Source organism: Pogona vitticeps, chromosome 5 (genome assembly GCF_051106095.1).
Source record: "Pogona vitticeps strain Pit_001003342236 chromosome 5, PviZW2.1, whole genome shotgun sequence".
Lineage (NCBI taxonomy): Eukaryota > Metazoa > Chordata > Lepidosauria > Squamata > Agamidae > Pogona > Pogona vitticeps.
In genome coordinates, this window is record NC_135787.1 from 159,408,701 (window position 1) to 159,422,423 (window position 13,723).

General features: G+C 36.2%; 1 protein-coding gene across 7 annotated transcripts in view; it reads left to right on the forward strand.

Annotated features, from left to right (window-relative positions):
• The window catches only part of CNOT4 (CCR4-NOT transcription complex subunit 4), a 91,968-nt gene that overhangs the window by 42,470 nt on the left and 35,775 nt on the right, over nt 1-13,723 (forward strand). For 2 of the 7 annotated variants that reach the window (XM_020811725.3, XM_020811729.3), the window contains 3 exons: nt 189-314; nt 3,986-4,119; nt 7,434-7,589. In XM_020811725.3, coding sequence (XP_020667384.1) covers nt 189-314; nt 3,986-4,119; nt 7,434-7,589 — 416 coding nt within the window. The remainder of the gene's footprint in view (nt 1-188; nt 315-3,985; nt 4,120-7,433; nt 7,590-13,723) is intronic. The other 5 variants (XM_020811726.3, XM_020811730.3, XM_020811727.3 and 2 more) reach the window with 3 other exon arrangements.

The window sequence follows — 13,723 nt, forward strand, 5'->3', positions numbered from 1 at the left end:
GATACGTTATAGAATTTATGAATCTTACTGTTCTTCCTTTTCTTATAATAATTTTCCAAGGTTTTTTGCCATAATTTTATCTTTTTCATTTCTGGTTGTTTCATTTTTGTCTGTTGGCTAACAAGCCCAGTTCAGAGTGTTACTGATGATGTTTGTTTTTGTTCCTAATATGTTTTATATTTCATCAGGCATCATTAGGTACCACAAAATACTGCAGTTACTTTTTGAAGAACATGCAGTGTCCAAAACCAGACTGTATGTATCTACATGAACTGGGGGATGAAGCAGCCAGTTTCACAAAAGAAGAGATGCAGGTAGGTGTGTTGGAACATTTTTACAAGAGTTGTCTTGCTATTTTCCTCATGTTTCAGATCCTGAGTAGTGAAAGACATTAAACTACATTTCTTCTTTTGGCCATGATAAGCAGTTAGAATTCAAGTAGATTATGATAAAGCATTAATAATGGCAGAAAGAGAGGGGATCAGCCTATAAGCTTGTTTGGCCTGGATGGCTATGTCTGAATCGGCCCACTACCTTAATCTGTTTGTTATTTGTAAAATGTGAATAAATATGACTTGCTGTCCATGGAAAGATTTTTTCAGGTTGAAAAAAAGTGTTGAAAATATTGAAAGACTTGTAAATGTTTTGAACTGGAAAAGTAATAATTAATACTACCCTTTTCCTAAACTTAATTGTGCTGAGAGGTTGGGGGCTGTTTGCAACAGGCTCCATGGAATACATCTGGCCTGTGAGTCAGACGTTCCCCCATCCCTAACATGGCAATAAGTTCCCTCACATTACTGACTGTTAAATACTTTTATAGCAGCAATAGCACAGTTACGTTAGGCACAACACAGAACGAATTCAAAGGTGACATTACACTTGAAATCATTCTGGACTTCTATTTACATTTGTCACTTAAAATTGTAGTTTAGTTAATCCTGGTTAACTAAATGTTACTCCTAGTTTTTTAAAAAAAGGGACGTGGGGCGCAAAAGGGACGTGGTAGTTCTGCGGGTTAAACCGCAGAAGCCTCTGTGCTGCAAGGCCAGAAGACCAGCAGTCGTAACATCGAATTCATGCGACGGAGTGAGCTCCCGTCACTTCTCCCAGCTCCTGCCAACCTAGCAGTTTGAAAGCATGTAAAAATGTGAGTAGATAAATAGGTACCACCTCAGTGGGAAGGTAATGGCATTCCGTGTCTACTCATGCTGGCCATGTAACCACAGAAACTGTCTACGACTTGGAAACGGGGATGAGCACCGCACCCTAGAGTTGGACACGACTGGACTAAATGTCAAGGGGAACCTTTACCTTTACCTAGTTAACTAAATCCTGGTTAATTTAGTTTAATCCAGCTGAGTCAAATCATATAAACATCCAAGGATCCTTAAAATGCCATGTTTCACAAGGACTGATACAGAAAACAAGATTCTGAATGTTAGGTCTTATGGTCTTTATCTTGGATAGATTCTGTCCATGTGCAGAGCATCAGAAGAGTCTCATTTTAGACATTCTGACCTATTGCCTTGGGCAGAGAAGGCGAATTTCCAAATGCTCTGAAGGTTGGGATAAGCAAGTTCCTGCTGATTTATGATCTGATTTTAGAAAACCAGCCTTGCTAAGGAAATATATTAGTGTGAACAAGTCATTTACCACTTGCTGATGTCCATACGGATGTTCCCCTCCAAGCCCATGGACAATTCATGTGTTGTGTTGTCAAGCTCAGTGGTGTTATGGCATGGAGAAGACATCGGACAGAAATCTTAGAGTTGGCTGATTCTTCCAAAAGTACACAGCTTATGCTATTAAATAGTAAAAGCTGATAGTTTCTCTTAATGCTGCTCTATGTTCAGTTTAGTTAGACCATGGAGTATTTGGACCCACTTTCAACTATTTCTTTATTATCGATAACCATACTATTTTCTTGTACTCTAAATTAAATAGCTTTTTGAGGGATCATGGTGATTCATTCTACTAAAACAGTGTTTCCTAACCTTAGGTAGCCCAGGAGTTCTTGGACTATAGATTCTGGAAATCCTGGCCAGCACAGTTGGTGGTGAAGGAGTTTTAGTCCAAGAACATCTGAGGACCCATGGTTGAGAACCACTGAATAAAAAAAGACTGCTGCTTTTACATTTTATATGGGTTATAGGTAGGCTTTTAGAAGCCACGCTAATGGCAATTTGTCATCTTCCATCTTACGTGAAGTTTTTCGTGCTGTTGTTTCTGTTCATAGAGTGAATTTATTTTCAGCTCTGTATCCTGGTCCTAAGGATACAAGAGTGTTCTAACTAAATGCTTCCACCTTTCTAGTATTGCCTATCTAATTCACTTAACCTTAAATATATGCTTGCCTGCTTTTTTCTAGAACACAAGAATGTCTGAGAATGAACTGTGACACTATTTAGAGATCTAGAGCTGTTACTTCTTATCTTCTTACTACTATTATGTGTAACATGGCCTCTGTGACACACCCCAAGAATGCAAACAAATCTTGCAGATCCTTCATTATTGTTTTATAATAATGGTTATTACTACTTAGTCGAACAATTGTATTGATACACAATTACTTTAAAAGATTACTCTGTCATTAACATATTTTCAAAGACTGAAGAAGCTACTTGGATGAGTAGCCAAACGTTTCAACCTAATAAAGAAGAAGTCCAGTTGCCATGACTCAACTTCCAGATAACCTCACCTGGATGACTGAGAATCTTCACAGATATATTTTCAAAGAATGTTCGTGTCAGAATTTTATAAATCTTCTGTGTGAGCTATGCTAGGAGAATTGTCCACTAGCACCTCTAGTACTGGAAGGTGTAGAACCTACTTGCATAGGTGATCACTTTGTGTTAGTTACAGGTACCCTATCTGGCCTTATCACTAAATCAGATTTTTATTATTATTAATTTAAGTCTGAATTCTAGACCTCTGGCATGAGGGATAAATGTAGCCTTCCAGGTGTTGGACTGCAGCTTCTTTCCCCACTTTTGATTATGGTGACTAGTGCTGATAAGAGATACAGTCCTGTAATATCTGGAAGACCACACTTTGCCCACCCTGGTTTACATTGTTGTTGCTATGTGGTGTCAAGTTGCTTCCAACATATGGCTACCCTTATGAACTAGCGACCTCCGGAAGATCCTGTCATTAACAGCCCTTCTCAGCTCTTGCAGGTTTGAGGTTGTGGCTTCCTAGTTATATATTGTCATACTAAGTAGTGCAGTAGTTATATTTTGTATCCCCAAGATGCTTAAACTTGTCTTTACAGATTACAATTTATAGTAAACATATGGTTAAATGGATTAAGTGTATCAGTGAAGACAAAAATTACATTAGATCCATTAGCAGAAAGTATTGTTGAAATGTTAGCAGAAAAGTTCAGAAGCCATTCCTGAAAACTTGTATGATTAGTCTTTTTTATATTAAAATGAATGCCTGTATTCAGTTATATTTATAACAAGGTTTTCTGGTCTGCATTAGAAATCTGCTAGTCATTGAATTGTCATACTCAAACATATTTCAAGGGGACCAAGTGGAACAGACAGAATAATAGGATAACTAGTGCTAAATGTTGTTTTACAGTGTAATTCATCACTAGATCTTATGAGCACATTATTGTAACTGTAATGGGTATTTCAGAGTTCACATATAACGTGATAATTGCCAAGAGTTATTCAGACATAAGCATTCACTTAAATTAGAAAAGCCTAATTGAGTTTACAGCAAAGCCTCAGTTTCTGTTTAAGGCATCAACAGAGAAAATGTGACTCTCTCTTATGAGAGATCACTAGATACAACTGATTCTGTTGGGGAACAGGAGCTAGGTTTTCTTAAAGTAACTTTTTGGTACATGGTGCACCCTCTGGTTTCAAGCTTGTATCATGTGATATTGAGAACTCAATGTGTTACAGAAGGACATTTCTTAAAGTTCTTGGTTGCATTAGATTCTAATGTTGCTGGGTTGTTTTTTTAACCACAGGCCGGCAAGCATCAGGAATATGAACAGAAATTACTCCAAGAACTATATAAATTAAACCCCAACTTTCTACAGTTATCTACAAATGCAGTTGACAAAAACAAAAACAAAGTGACTTCACTACAGAGGTATGATGCGTAAGTACAGGTTCTCTGATGTGCTTTTTAGCTTCCATCAAAGTCTCTTTTTTCCTTTTCTGCTTCATCACCTTATTGCTTAAGCTAGTGCACATAGCATCTTACCTCCGTTGCATTATTTTCCTTGCATACAGATTAATGTAGCACTTTCAAGCAGCTGTGCATGTATTTTCTTCAGTGAAGGATGCTTCTGCCACATATGTGTGTATAGAAAAAATAGAACATGCTATTTGGGGATATAATCTAAGGTCATTTAGTTCAAGTGTGTTAGGTTCTCGGTGTAGTATATGCTGTTTGAAATTGATAGGGTCTGTTTTTCAGTTTGAAATGCAAAATATGAAGCATACTTATTTTAAATACAACGTTACATTACAATGAACAAATTAGTTTTGTCACACAGGGTTGATCTGTAAGACAAAGTTGTTCTTAATGTCAGCATTCAGGTTGTTAGCACCTTAGCTGATCCTTGTGCACGTGCCATTGCTTTTTTAATATGTTAGCTGATAATAGGTAAGGGGCAGAGTTGGAGAGGTAGCATGTGACATTGTAACAGAATGTGGATGGATTTTTTTTAGCTAGATTTTCCTTGTTACAATTTTAAATGGTAGTTAGTTTCTGCAAAGCTTTAACTGATTAACAGATATGTAGTTAGTATTTAAATGCTGGGGTAACTTTTTATTTGCAAGACATCTTTCATACTAAAATGGTTGCCTAATTGTTATCACCTGTAGTAGCTAAGTGTCTTCCTCCATTTGTAATAAAGGTTAAGTTTTATTGTGCGGTCATAGACCCGAAAACATTTGTAATAAAAGAAAAATGGAACTGAATGAATGGGGGAGGGGAATCTGTCATCAAATTAACGTCAGTAGTTGGTGACCATTGAAAATGATGGCCAAGAATTAGCTTGTTCTTGTTCTGAATACATTTCAACTAATTTTTCAAGAGCTGTCTTACTCAGAGTCCAAATCTTTATACCTTTTTCTCTAATGTTAGTGGTTCAACCTTAAACAGAAGATTCTTTTTTTTTCTTTAAGATTGATGAGATACTTATAAAAGAAGATTCTTATTGCCAGAATTAAAATTAAATAGTGTGTAGATATTTCTTCTTATACCTGTGCAGATAGTTTGACTATGAATGAGCAGAATACCAAGTTGTTTTTGTCATTTGAGCATCTCATTTGGACAGTGTTCCTTCTTTGTTATATGCTTATTATTTAGTGTCTGCTTCAGGAGAAAAATACTTGTAATGCTATTGAAATGAACCAAACATCATGGAAAGGTCAAGTGAAGTTCAAATCATATCATAAGAAAGAAAGAAGAGTAATCAAGCAGTGTTTTTTGAAATGACAACAAATGGCTCTTGCCAGTCTCAGCATAGGATTTTATCTAGACTTTCATTAACATTAATCCAAAAAGATCTAGAGTGGGCCTTTAATAACTGACAGTAGAGTTTAGGCATTCATGATTCTTGGATCTGGATCAGAAAAGTTGTAATTTGCTCATCTTCTGGAGGTGTATGCTGCCTGAATTGTCAGTACTACCCTGTTCCCCCCAAAATAAGACCTAACCTGAAAATAAACCCTAGTATGATTTTTCAGGATGTTCGTAATATAAAACCCACCCCCAAAATAAGTCCCACTTAAGTGAAACCCTGCACCCCACCATTGTGTAGTATTGTGCAGCAGCCAGAATATGACATAACTGTAAAATAAAACATCCCCTGAAAATAAGCCCTAATGCATTATTTAGAGCAAAAATTAATGTAAGACCTTGTCTTATTTTCAGGGAAACACGATACTTGAGCAGTCATTTAGTGCTCCACTGAAATACTTCATTAGGTCAAAGATCTCAAACAGCTTGAAAGGTGATAAAATTGCAGAAGTGCTGTGTTCTTGCTATTGTTGTGTTATGTGTTTTGATATTTCAGTTTACCCCATTTCTGGGAAGAGAATGTGCGTCTGTAGGTTTTAAATGCAGAATCCATCATAATTCCTGAAACAAGAATTATCTGATTGACAAATAAGGATGTTATTTACACTTAGAATGGAAAAGTATCTACTGCCAAATATCACATGCTTCATTTTCATGTTTACTGCACAGTATTGTGAAAAAGTATCTGCAGGAGCTAGCATCTTTTAGTTCGTAGTCTAAAACTGAAATTCTTACTACTTCTTGATCTCACACAAGGCTCACTGGTTCATTCCTGCGTTATCAGTTTTAAAACCTGAAGAGAAGCCAAGACAGAGCTGTATCATCCATATCATTCTGAACTTTGGATCAAGAATTAGAAAGCAGATAAGAATCACATGAGACATCTTCATTCTCATCTTAAATGGAGCTTGCAGTAATATCATGTTTACTTTTTTGAATTGAGTAACTTAATTAGGAACTGTTCCAGAAACACTATGGATAGACAAGATACAAGATAAAAGTGATTTGAAAACTTTCAGTTGATTCAGCTAGATCAGTGACTGGAGTGGCATGTTTCATATCTCTTTCATATCGTATTTCTTTCTCATACATTTTGAGCATTGCAAGGAGTAAGTAATAGGATAAAACATTTGCTTCTAGAAAAATATAAGGATATATCTCTAACTCATCCAAGATAAGATATAGTTCTGAGTCCTTCATCCTTCGTAGTACCAACAAGATACTAAGGAATCAGTGAACTGAAAAGTTCTGAAATTGTTAGTGTTTCATTTTAGCATGCCAGGAGGATGTACACACTGACACCCCAACAACAATATCTATTTAAAGAAGTAATTGCCAGTATCAATATACTGTATTCAGGGACTTCATTTTAATATCAGAGGAACATGATTCAGTGAGCAATGTTTATATTGGTATGTTTTTAAAAGTTAATTAATTAAATTCTAAACTTTTGGAAGAGGGAGTGAGTTTGATAGGGGAGTCTTTTTTTGTGGAATTGGTATATTGAGGCATTTTTCCCAGTATCATATAGTCCAACACAGAGAAATCCTTGAAGACACTACAGAGATACAGTATACTCAGTGGAAGATGGTAATGATTCTCATACAGCTAGAAAAGCACTGGGATGAAGTTAAAGCTCTGAGCACCTCCTCCTCCAGTCATCATGATAAGATGTACCTATAACTTACAGACAGAAGTGTAAACAGTTTCCTTGGTGCAAAGGCCAATTCACCCTACAGTCCTATCTGCAGACACTACAGTATGTGCTGAAGATCTTCATATTTTTCTACACCATTGATGGTGTGAGGAAAAATTTCCCCAGTATTTCACTTTCCAGAATTTTTCCATAACTTGAACTCTCTTTTACTTTCACCTCTTTCCAGACCCAACAGTAATAACAAAGATGCCTGGCCATCATTACAGAGTTCAAGTAAATCAGTCAACGGCTTAACAATGGAACACAGGAAAACGCCTCCTATTTTAGAAAATGGCACAGACCCAGAACACATGACTCCAGATGGTCCAGATTCAGATTTCGGGTAATTGTGCTGCCTTTTATATTTTAGCTAGCTTTCTTTCTCTCTCACTGATGTGGAGGGATGATTCCCTGGCCTCTATATGGAGAGCTAGATTCAAATTCTAATAAAATTTCAAATACAAACAGTTGGCCTGAATCACTGCATGATGCCTAAACCTGCTATGTGTGGTGAAACTGCCTATTGTTCCACAGTGGGCAGTTTGTACAAAAGTCTGTGTCTAGACTATCAGGTGATGATTAAAGGTAAAGGATTTGAACAGGGCAAGACTTTTTTTAAATTAATAGTTGCCTTCTGAGTTAGTGATCTAGCTTAGTATGTACTTCCCTTCAACAAATAACTTGGGGTTATTTCTTCAAGAAATAATGCTATATAGTAGGAAGTCTTATCTTCTAGGAGGCCTTTAGTTGACTGGTTGTAAGTGCTTTGAACTAAATTGGCAAACGTGAATACTCTCTGCTCTTCACCCACAATATGTTGATATTAGCAAATATTACACTGTGATGAGCTACACCAACATTCACCTTGCCTAAAACTTTTTTTAAATACTGTAGGGACTCTCTTACATACTTGCAAGGCTTTTTATATGTTGGATCCACAACATAAACTGTATCCATTTCTAAACTGTTTCCTATTGTCCTTGGATATTGTGTGCTAAGGGGGCAGACCTTGCTCCTCTGCCACCTCTGTAACTGAACCAAGAAACTTAGTAATAAGTAGAGGATGCAACTGATACCTTCTGTTCTTTCTTTTATACTGAACAAATGCTTCTCTTGTTCCACATCTGGATGACACAAGTTTTAACACTTTCTGGAAGTACAGTTCTGCTTGTAGAATCTTTGTTCATTTGACAAAATACCTTGTGATGTTTCACATATACTTGGATGCATTCATGCTCAGAAGCAAATGATTTGCTTCGGGTTTTCTTTTGTAGTTGAATTTTATATTTTTGAAGCACTAAATAGGCTTCATACAGGTAAATATCTGGTAGGCTTTTGTTATAGGTGTGTGAAAAGTACTTGGAAAATAGTCTTAAACTACCTAAGATCTAAAGGTCCACACACACAATATAGCTGCCACTGCAATCTCATCCTGTTCCCAACATTGACCAGTTGCTCCTGAATATTAGAATTTTTTCTAAGCATGGTCAACATGATAAAAAAGACATACAGTTGGAAAGACAAATTGATAACCTGGAATCACTTTCCTCATTCACATGGACATCTTTGGAAACCAGTCTTGCCTATGGCTACTTTTATTTATGGGTGAACCCAAAAATGTTACTCTTGAAAACACATCTGGTGTTTCCTCTACCTGGATGATAAGTCTAATCTAGATTTTGAGACATTTTTCCACTGTCCTATCAGAGTTGAGCCCCTACTTATTGACAAAAGAGTTTGAACACTAGAGCAACTATGATGTGCAACAACCACACTGATGTTCTCAACATTGCTGAGGTTAGGATGCTGGACCCCTGTGTAGTTCAAAATCTGTGTATAACTCGTATGCTCCCAAAAATGTAACTACAAAGCATAATCAGTTGATTATCTCTCTCTCTCCCTCAACCTACATCACCTTCCTGGCATGCCCAGGCAACTTCCCCAGCTGCCATGTGGAGTCTCCATGACAAGACAGGGGGACACTCCACTGCTTACAACACAGCCTTAGTTAAAACCCTCTTTTCTCCGGCTGCTTCCTGAAGATGAATAGGAGCACTATATTTATTGAGGATTGTTTGATTGATTAAAATCTCTGTGTATAACCAAAACCGTGCTGCCCAGATCCGTGCAATTCAAGGGAGTCGTGTGTTTTTCTGATTTACAGCACTGAAAGAATAAAGAATTCTAATAAAATATTTGAACAGTTACTCGATGTTTTATTGAAGTGCGAAAAGAATACTATTGAGCAAGTTTTGTTCCATGTGCTTCTTTATACAGAAGACTTAATCCAGATGTTAGTCTCATGTAAACTAGTCGAATGAAGGTACTTGTTAAGTTGACACTGATTCACCTTTGATTCACTTTGAGACAACATCATACAAACTTACAATTTTGACAACTTTCAGGTGTATAATAACGTGGCAAGTTGGTGGCGCATCCTTCTCTCTTTATATTCATTACAGAGCCCTGGAGTTCTGTTGAAATCTGTAGAACATAGGATACAGATAGAAAGTGGTAGTCATTTTATTTGCCCTTTCCCCTTTAATTTTACTCTAAACAAGTATATTTAGTATTTCCTTTTAGAATGCATATTTGTGATTTTCTGTGCTTGTAAGTAGATCAAGATGAGGATATGGATGTCTGTACCTAGTCTGTCCTGTCTGCTTTTAACATGGAACTGAGTATCAATCTGACTTTTGAACAGAATAATGTTCACCCACTTAAAATTAGGTGTTATTGCAGAAAGAGTTTGGGACGGATGGTTATAGCTTTGGGAGTTTCACTAGATTAAATCTCACATTTTGCAGTTTTCTGTGGAAGACAAAGGAAGTACTTCTTCTTATACTCAGGGACTAGGACAAAATCAACACAATTTACCTAACTTTTCACTTGTTTTGGATCCAACTCTCTTTTGTAAAAAATTAACATCAAAACAGGTAGTCAGATAAACATAGTAGTGATTTGATTAGGTTTGTTTAAAAAGTTAGGAAAAGTAAAGAAACAAAATGGATGTGATCGGAAAAAATCCTTAACTATTACATATATTCCACAAGGACTCTTAAACTATTAATTAAGGAATGCCTTTTATTTTGAAATAGGTAAAATTCATTTTTCTATAGACAGATTGCTCTTATCAATTATTTTCAGTAATCAAGAACTGATAGCAATCAGTCTGAAGGAAATGGAAAAATGTCTGTGGATCTTAACATTCTGTAATGAAATAGAAAATTTATGCTAATGGAATAATAGGGTGAAGCCTAGGTGAATAGATTTAGATATACATTTGTTTCCTGACTGCCTTTGTATCTCAAGTTTACCCTATTTAATCTATACATTGCCTTTGCAAAACTCTGGATTTACGCAAAATCACATATTTGACAGCTTGTAGGGAGAGGACTCTGAAACAGTCCAAGACTCACTTACTTTGGGTCAAATCCGGGACACCAAGTAATGGTTGAAAATATTGAAGTCTCTGTCAATATGTCTGATTGCATTCTGGTTAGCAGAATTCATTTGGCTGGCTGATTAATTTTGGTCCAAGTGATGAGTATGAAATTGTCTGTTGATAGAAGCGTAGTTTTATATTTCTCAGTTTGTCGTTTCTGTTGGACTTTTGTGTTCAAGTGGTGAATTTGACATGCTACTTGTTTCTGCTCTTTATATGATGATTTGCTTCTGTGTCTTTGTTGTTGAACACAAAGTATTAGCTTAGTTACAGATGTTGATCTATTTCTCTTTTCCACACACCCTCTGAATAAAAAAGCTGTCCTGATAATATCCACCAGTGTATTAATATCTACCAGTAGTAAACACATAAACAATAGTGACTAAACAGAATCTGCTGAAAATCTGCATTGTTCTATTCTTTCCATTGATATTTCATAGTATTGTTGATTTCATGTTTATCTGGAACATTTTCTAATTTGTGTTTGTAGGCTTAATCCCATTCTTTTGTCTAAAGAAAAGGTTATCATTTAAACTATCTTAGTTAAATTTCACATGTTATTCTGAAGAAATTTGTATCTCTCTTGAGCTTTCTGTTCCCTCAATTGCTGTTCAAAAGTAGACATTTCACATTATGTTTGGTGGAATATGCTTTTTAAAAAATTTGTTTAAGTCTGTTCTCCTATTTGTGTTCTGAAATATGGAGACAGATATTCTTGCCTAAAGCAGGTTTGATAAACTACAGTATTTTTCTACTGGCATACTACAGATTATAGTTAAAGATCTTACAGTGTTTGTTAATGTTATTAACGTTTCTCTTCGATAATCATTCATAAATTCAAGAACTTCTACCGTGGTTAACTTAGGTAGGTTCCAAATAGATCTTAGAATACAAGTCTCTTTTCCCCATTGAAATAAAAAATTGGACAAATAATAAGACTCACTTTGTTTCGAGACAGGAATATTAGTATCCCTTGTGGAAACCTGTCACCAAAATACAGCTTACCTGCGTTTGAGATTTATTCATTCGTTTATTAAACTTATATACCGCCAAATAGTGTGGTACAGTCAGTCGTCAGGTCAGAGAGTAAGTAGTGTGTGTTTCAGAAAAGTCACATTTTTTTTATTACTGGATATTCTGTCATCTACTACTTAGCTTGTCAACACAGTGGTGACAGTAGATCATTCTTCAGTTCAGTGGCCGTATTGGTCAATTCAGCTGTTGGCATCTTGACTTTCCTGAGTGTGTCAAATGGTGAATTAAAGTTAAAAGTAGAGTTCTGTGATGATATTCATGAATTTGCACTGAACCACATATTCTGGTATATGTGCTCTTCCTGATCTCTCTTCACCTATTAGCTGTTGACAGTTCAAAATATCTTTCTTTGTTCTACTATTGTCATTTTTGCCAACACATTTCCCCTCAATTTTTGTGATTTTTGGTTTAGCCAAGCTCTTGTTCTTCTTGAGTTCTTTCTGTTACAGTATTGTCCTGATTTTATCTGAAAGGTGAATAGATGCTTGAGCTTCAGTTTTATTTCTTTTTATATTGAAGTCCCAGAGATATGTCTGTTATATCCACTGGCTAGACACAAAATTTGTTATGTGCTGTCAGGTCACTTCTGACTTATGACAGCCCTATGAATGAGTGATCTCAAAAAGGTCCTATCATTAATAGCCCTTACCATGTAATGCAGAAGGTCCTATCATTAATAGCCCTTCCCATGTAATGTTGCTTTCTTTATTGAGTCAGTCCATCTCATATTTGGTCTTCTTTTCCTGTTATCTTCAGCTTTTCCCAGCATTATTGCATTTTTCTAGTGAGCCTTGCCTTCTCATGACGTGTCCAAAGTACGACAGCCTAAGTTTGTCATTTTTTGCTTCTAGAGAGAGTTCACTCTTAATTTGATCTATTAGCCATTTGTTTGTCTTTCCTCAGTGCATTGTTTCCATAAAGGTTTCCTCCAGCATGGTATTCCAAACATCTATTTTTTTCATGTTTGCTTTTCCACTGTCCAGCTTTTATATTTGTACATACTAATAGTAAATACCTTAGTATGGATAATCTTGATTTTGGTCTCCAGTGCTACACCCTTATAGTTGAGGATCATTTCTAATTCCTTGACAGTGCTCCTCAATCTCCTGTTTGACTGATGATTCAACCAAGATTTACAGAATCCTCTAATAATTTGTTTCTTCATTGTCAACACTGAAGTTACTTAATTCTCCTATAGTTGTGTTTTTGTCTTCTTAATGTTCAGCTGCAATTCTGCTTTTGCACATTCCTCTTTTACCTCCATTAGTTTTTCCAAGTTGTTACTGCTTTCTGCCAGTAATAAGGTGCCATCTGCATATCTTAAATTATTTGTTTCTTTCTGCTAGTTTTTGCTCCTCCTCCATCTGAATGTAGTCCAGTTTCCTGTTGGAGATGTGTACAAATTGATAAGTAGTCAGAATAACCCTTGTCAGAAATTCATGGGGAAAAGTTAAACCTTTCTGATATAGTAAATTATACAAGGTTTGATCCTTTTCTCTTTTAACTTCTCCCTGCTTCTTCTCCAACATCAGTGCTGGAATCCTATTGCTTAGCATAGTAAGTCACACTAAAGTAGGTCAGTTGAATCAGTGACATTTGGTGAGTCAGTTACTCTGTAAATTATGTTTATTCAGATGGCCCCATTCTAGTTGTGGCTTACATTAGCATAGTAAGTCATAATAAAGTTAGACCCATTTAAATTAATGGAACTTGTGTAGGAGTTAACTCACCAAATGCCCACTGATTCTGTGGGTGTACTCGAGTGCAATGGTTCTCAAACTTGGGTTCCCGGATGTTCTTAGACTGCATCTCGCAAAAATCCTGGCCAGCACAGCAAGTGGTAAAGGCTTATGGGAATTGCAGTTCAAAACATATTGGGGACCCCAGTTTGAGAACCACTGTTCTGGTGCAGTGCACTAAGCTAAGCAAGAAGATTTCAGCACTGAGTTTGGGTTGTGGTTGGTTTTATTTTTTCAGTTAGTCTGCAAAATTCTTGC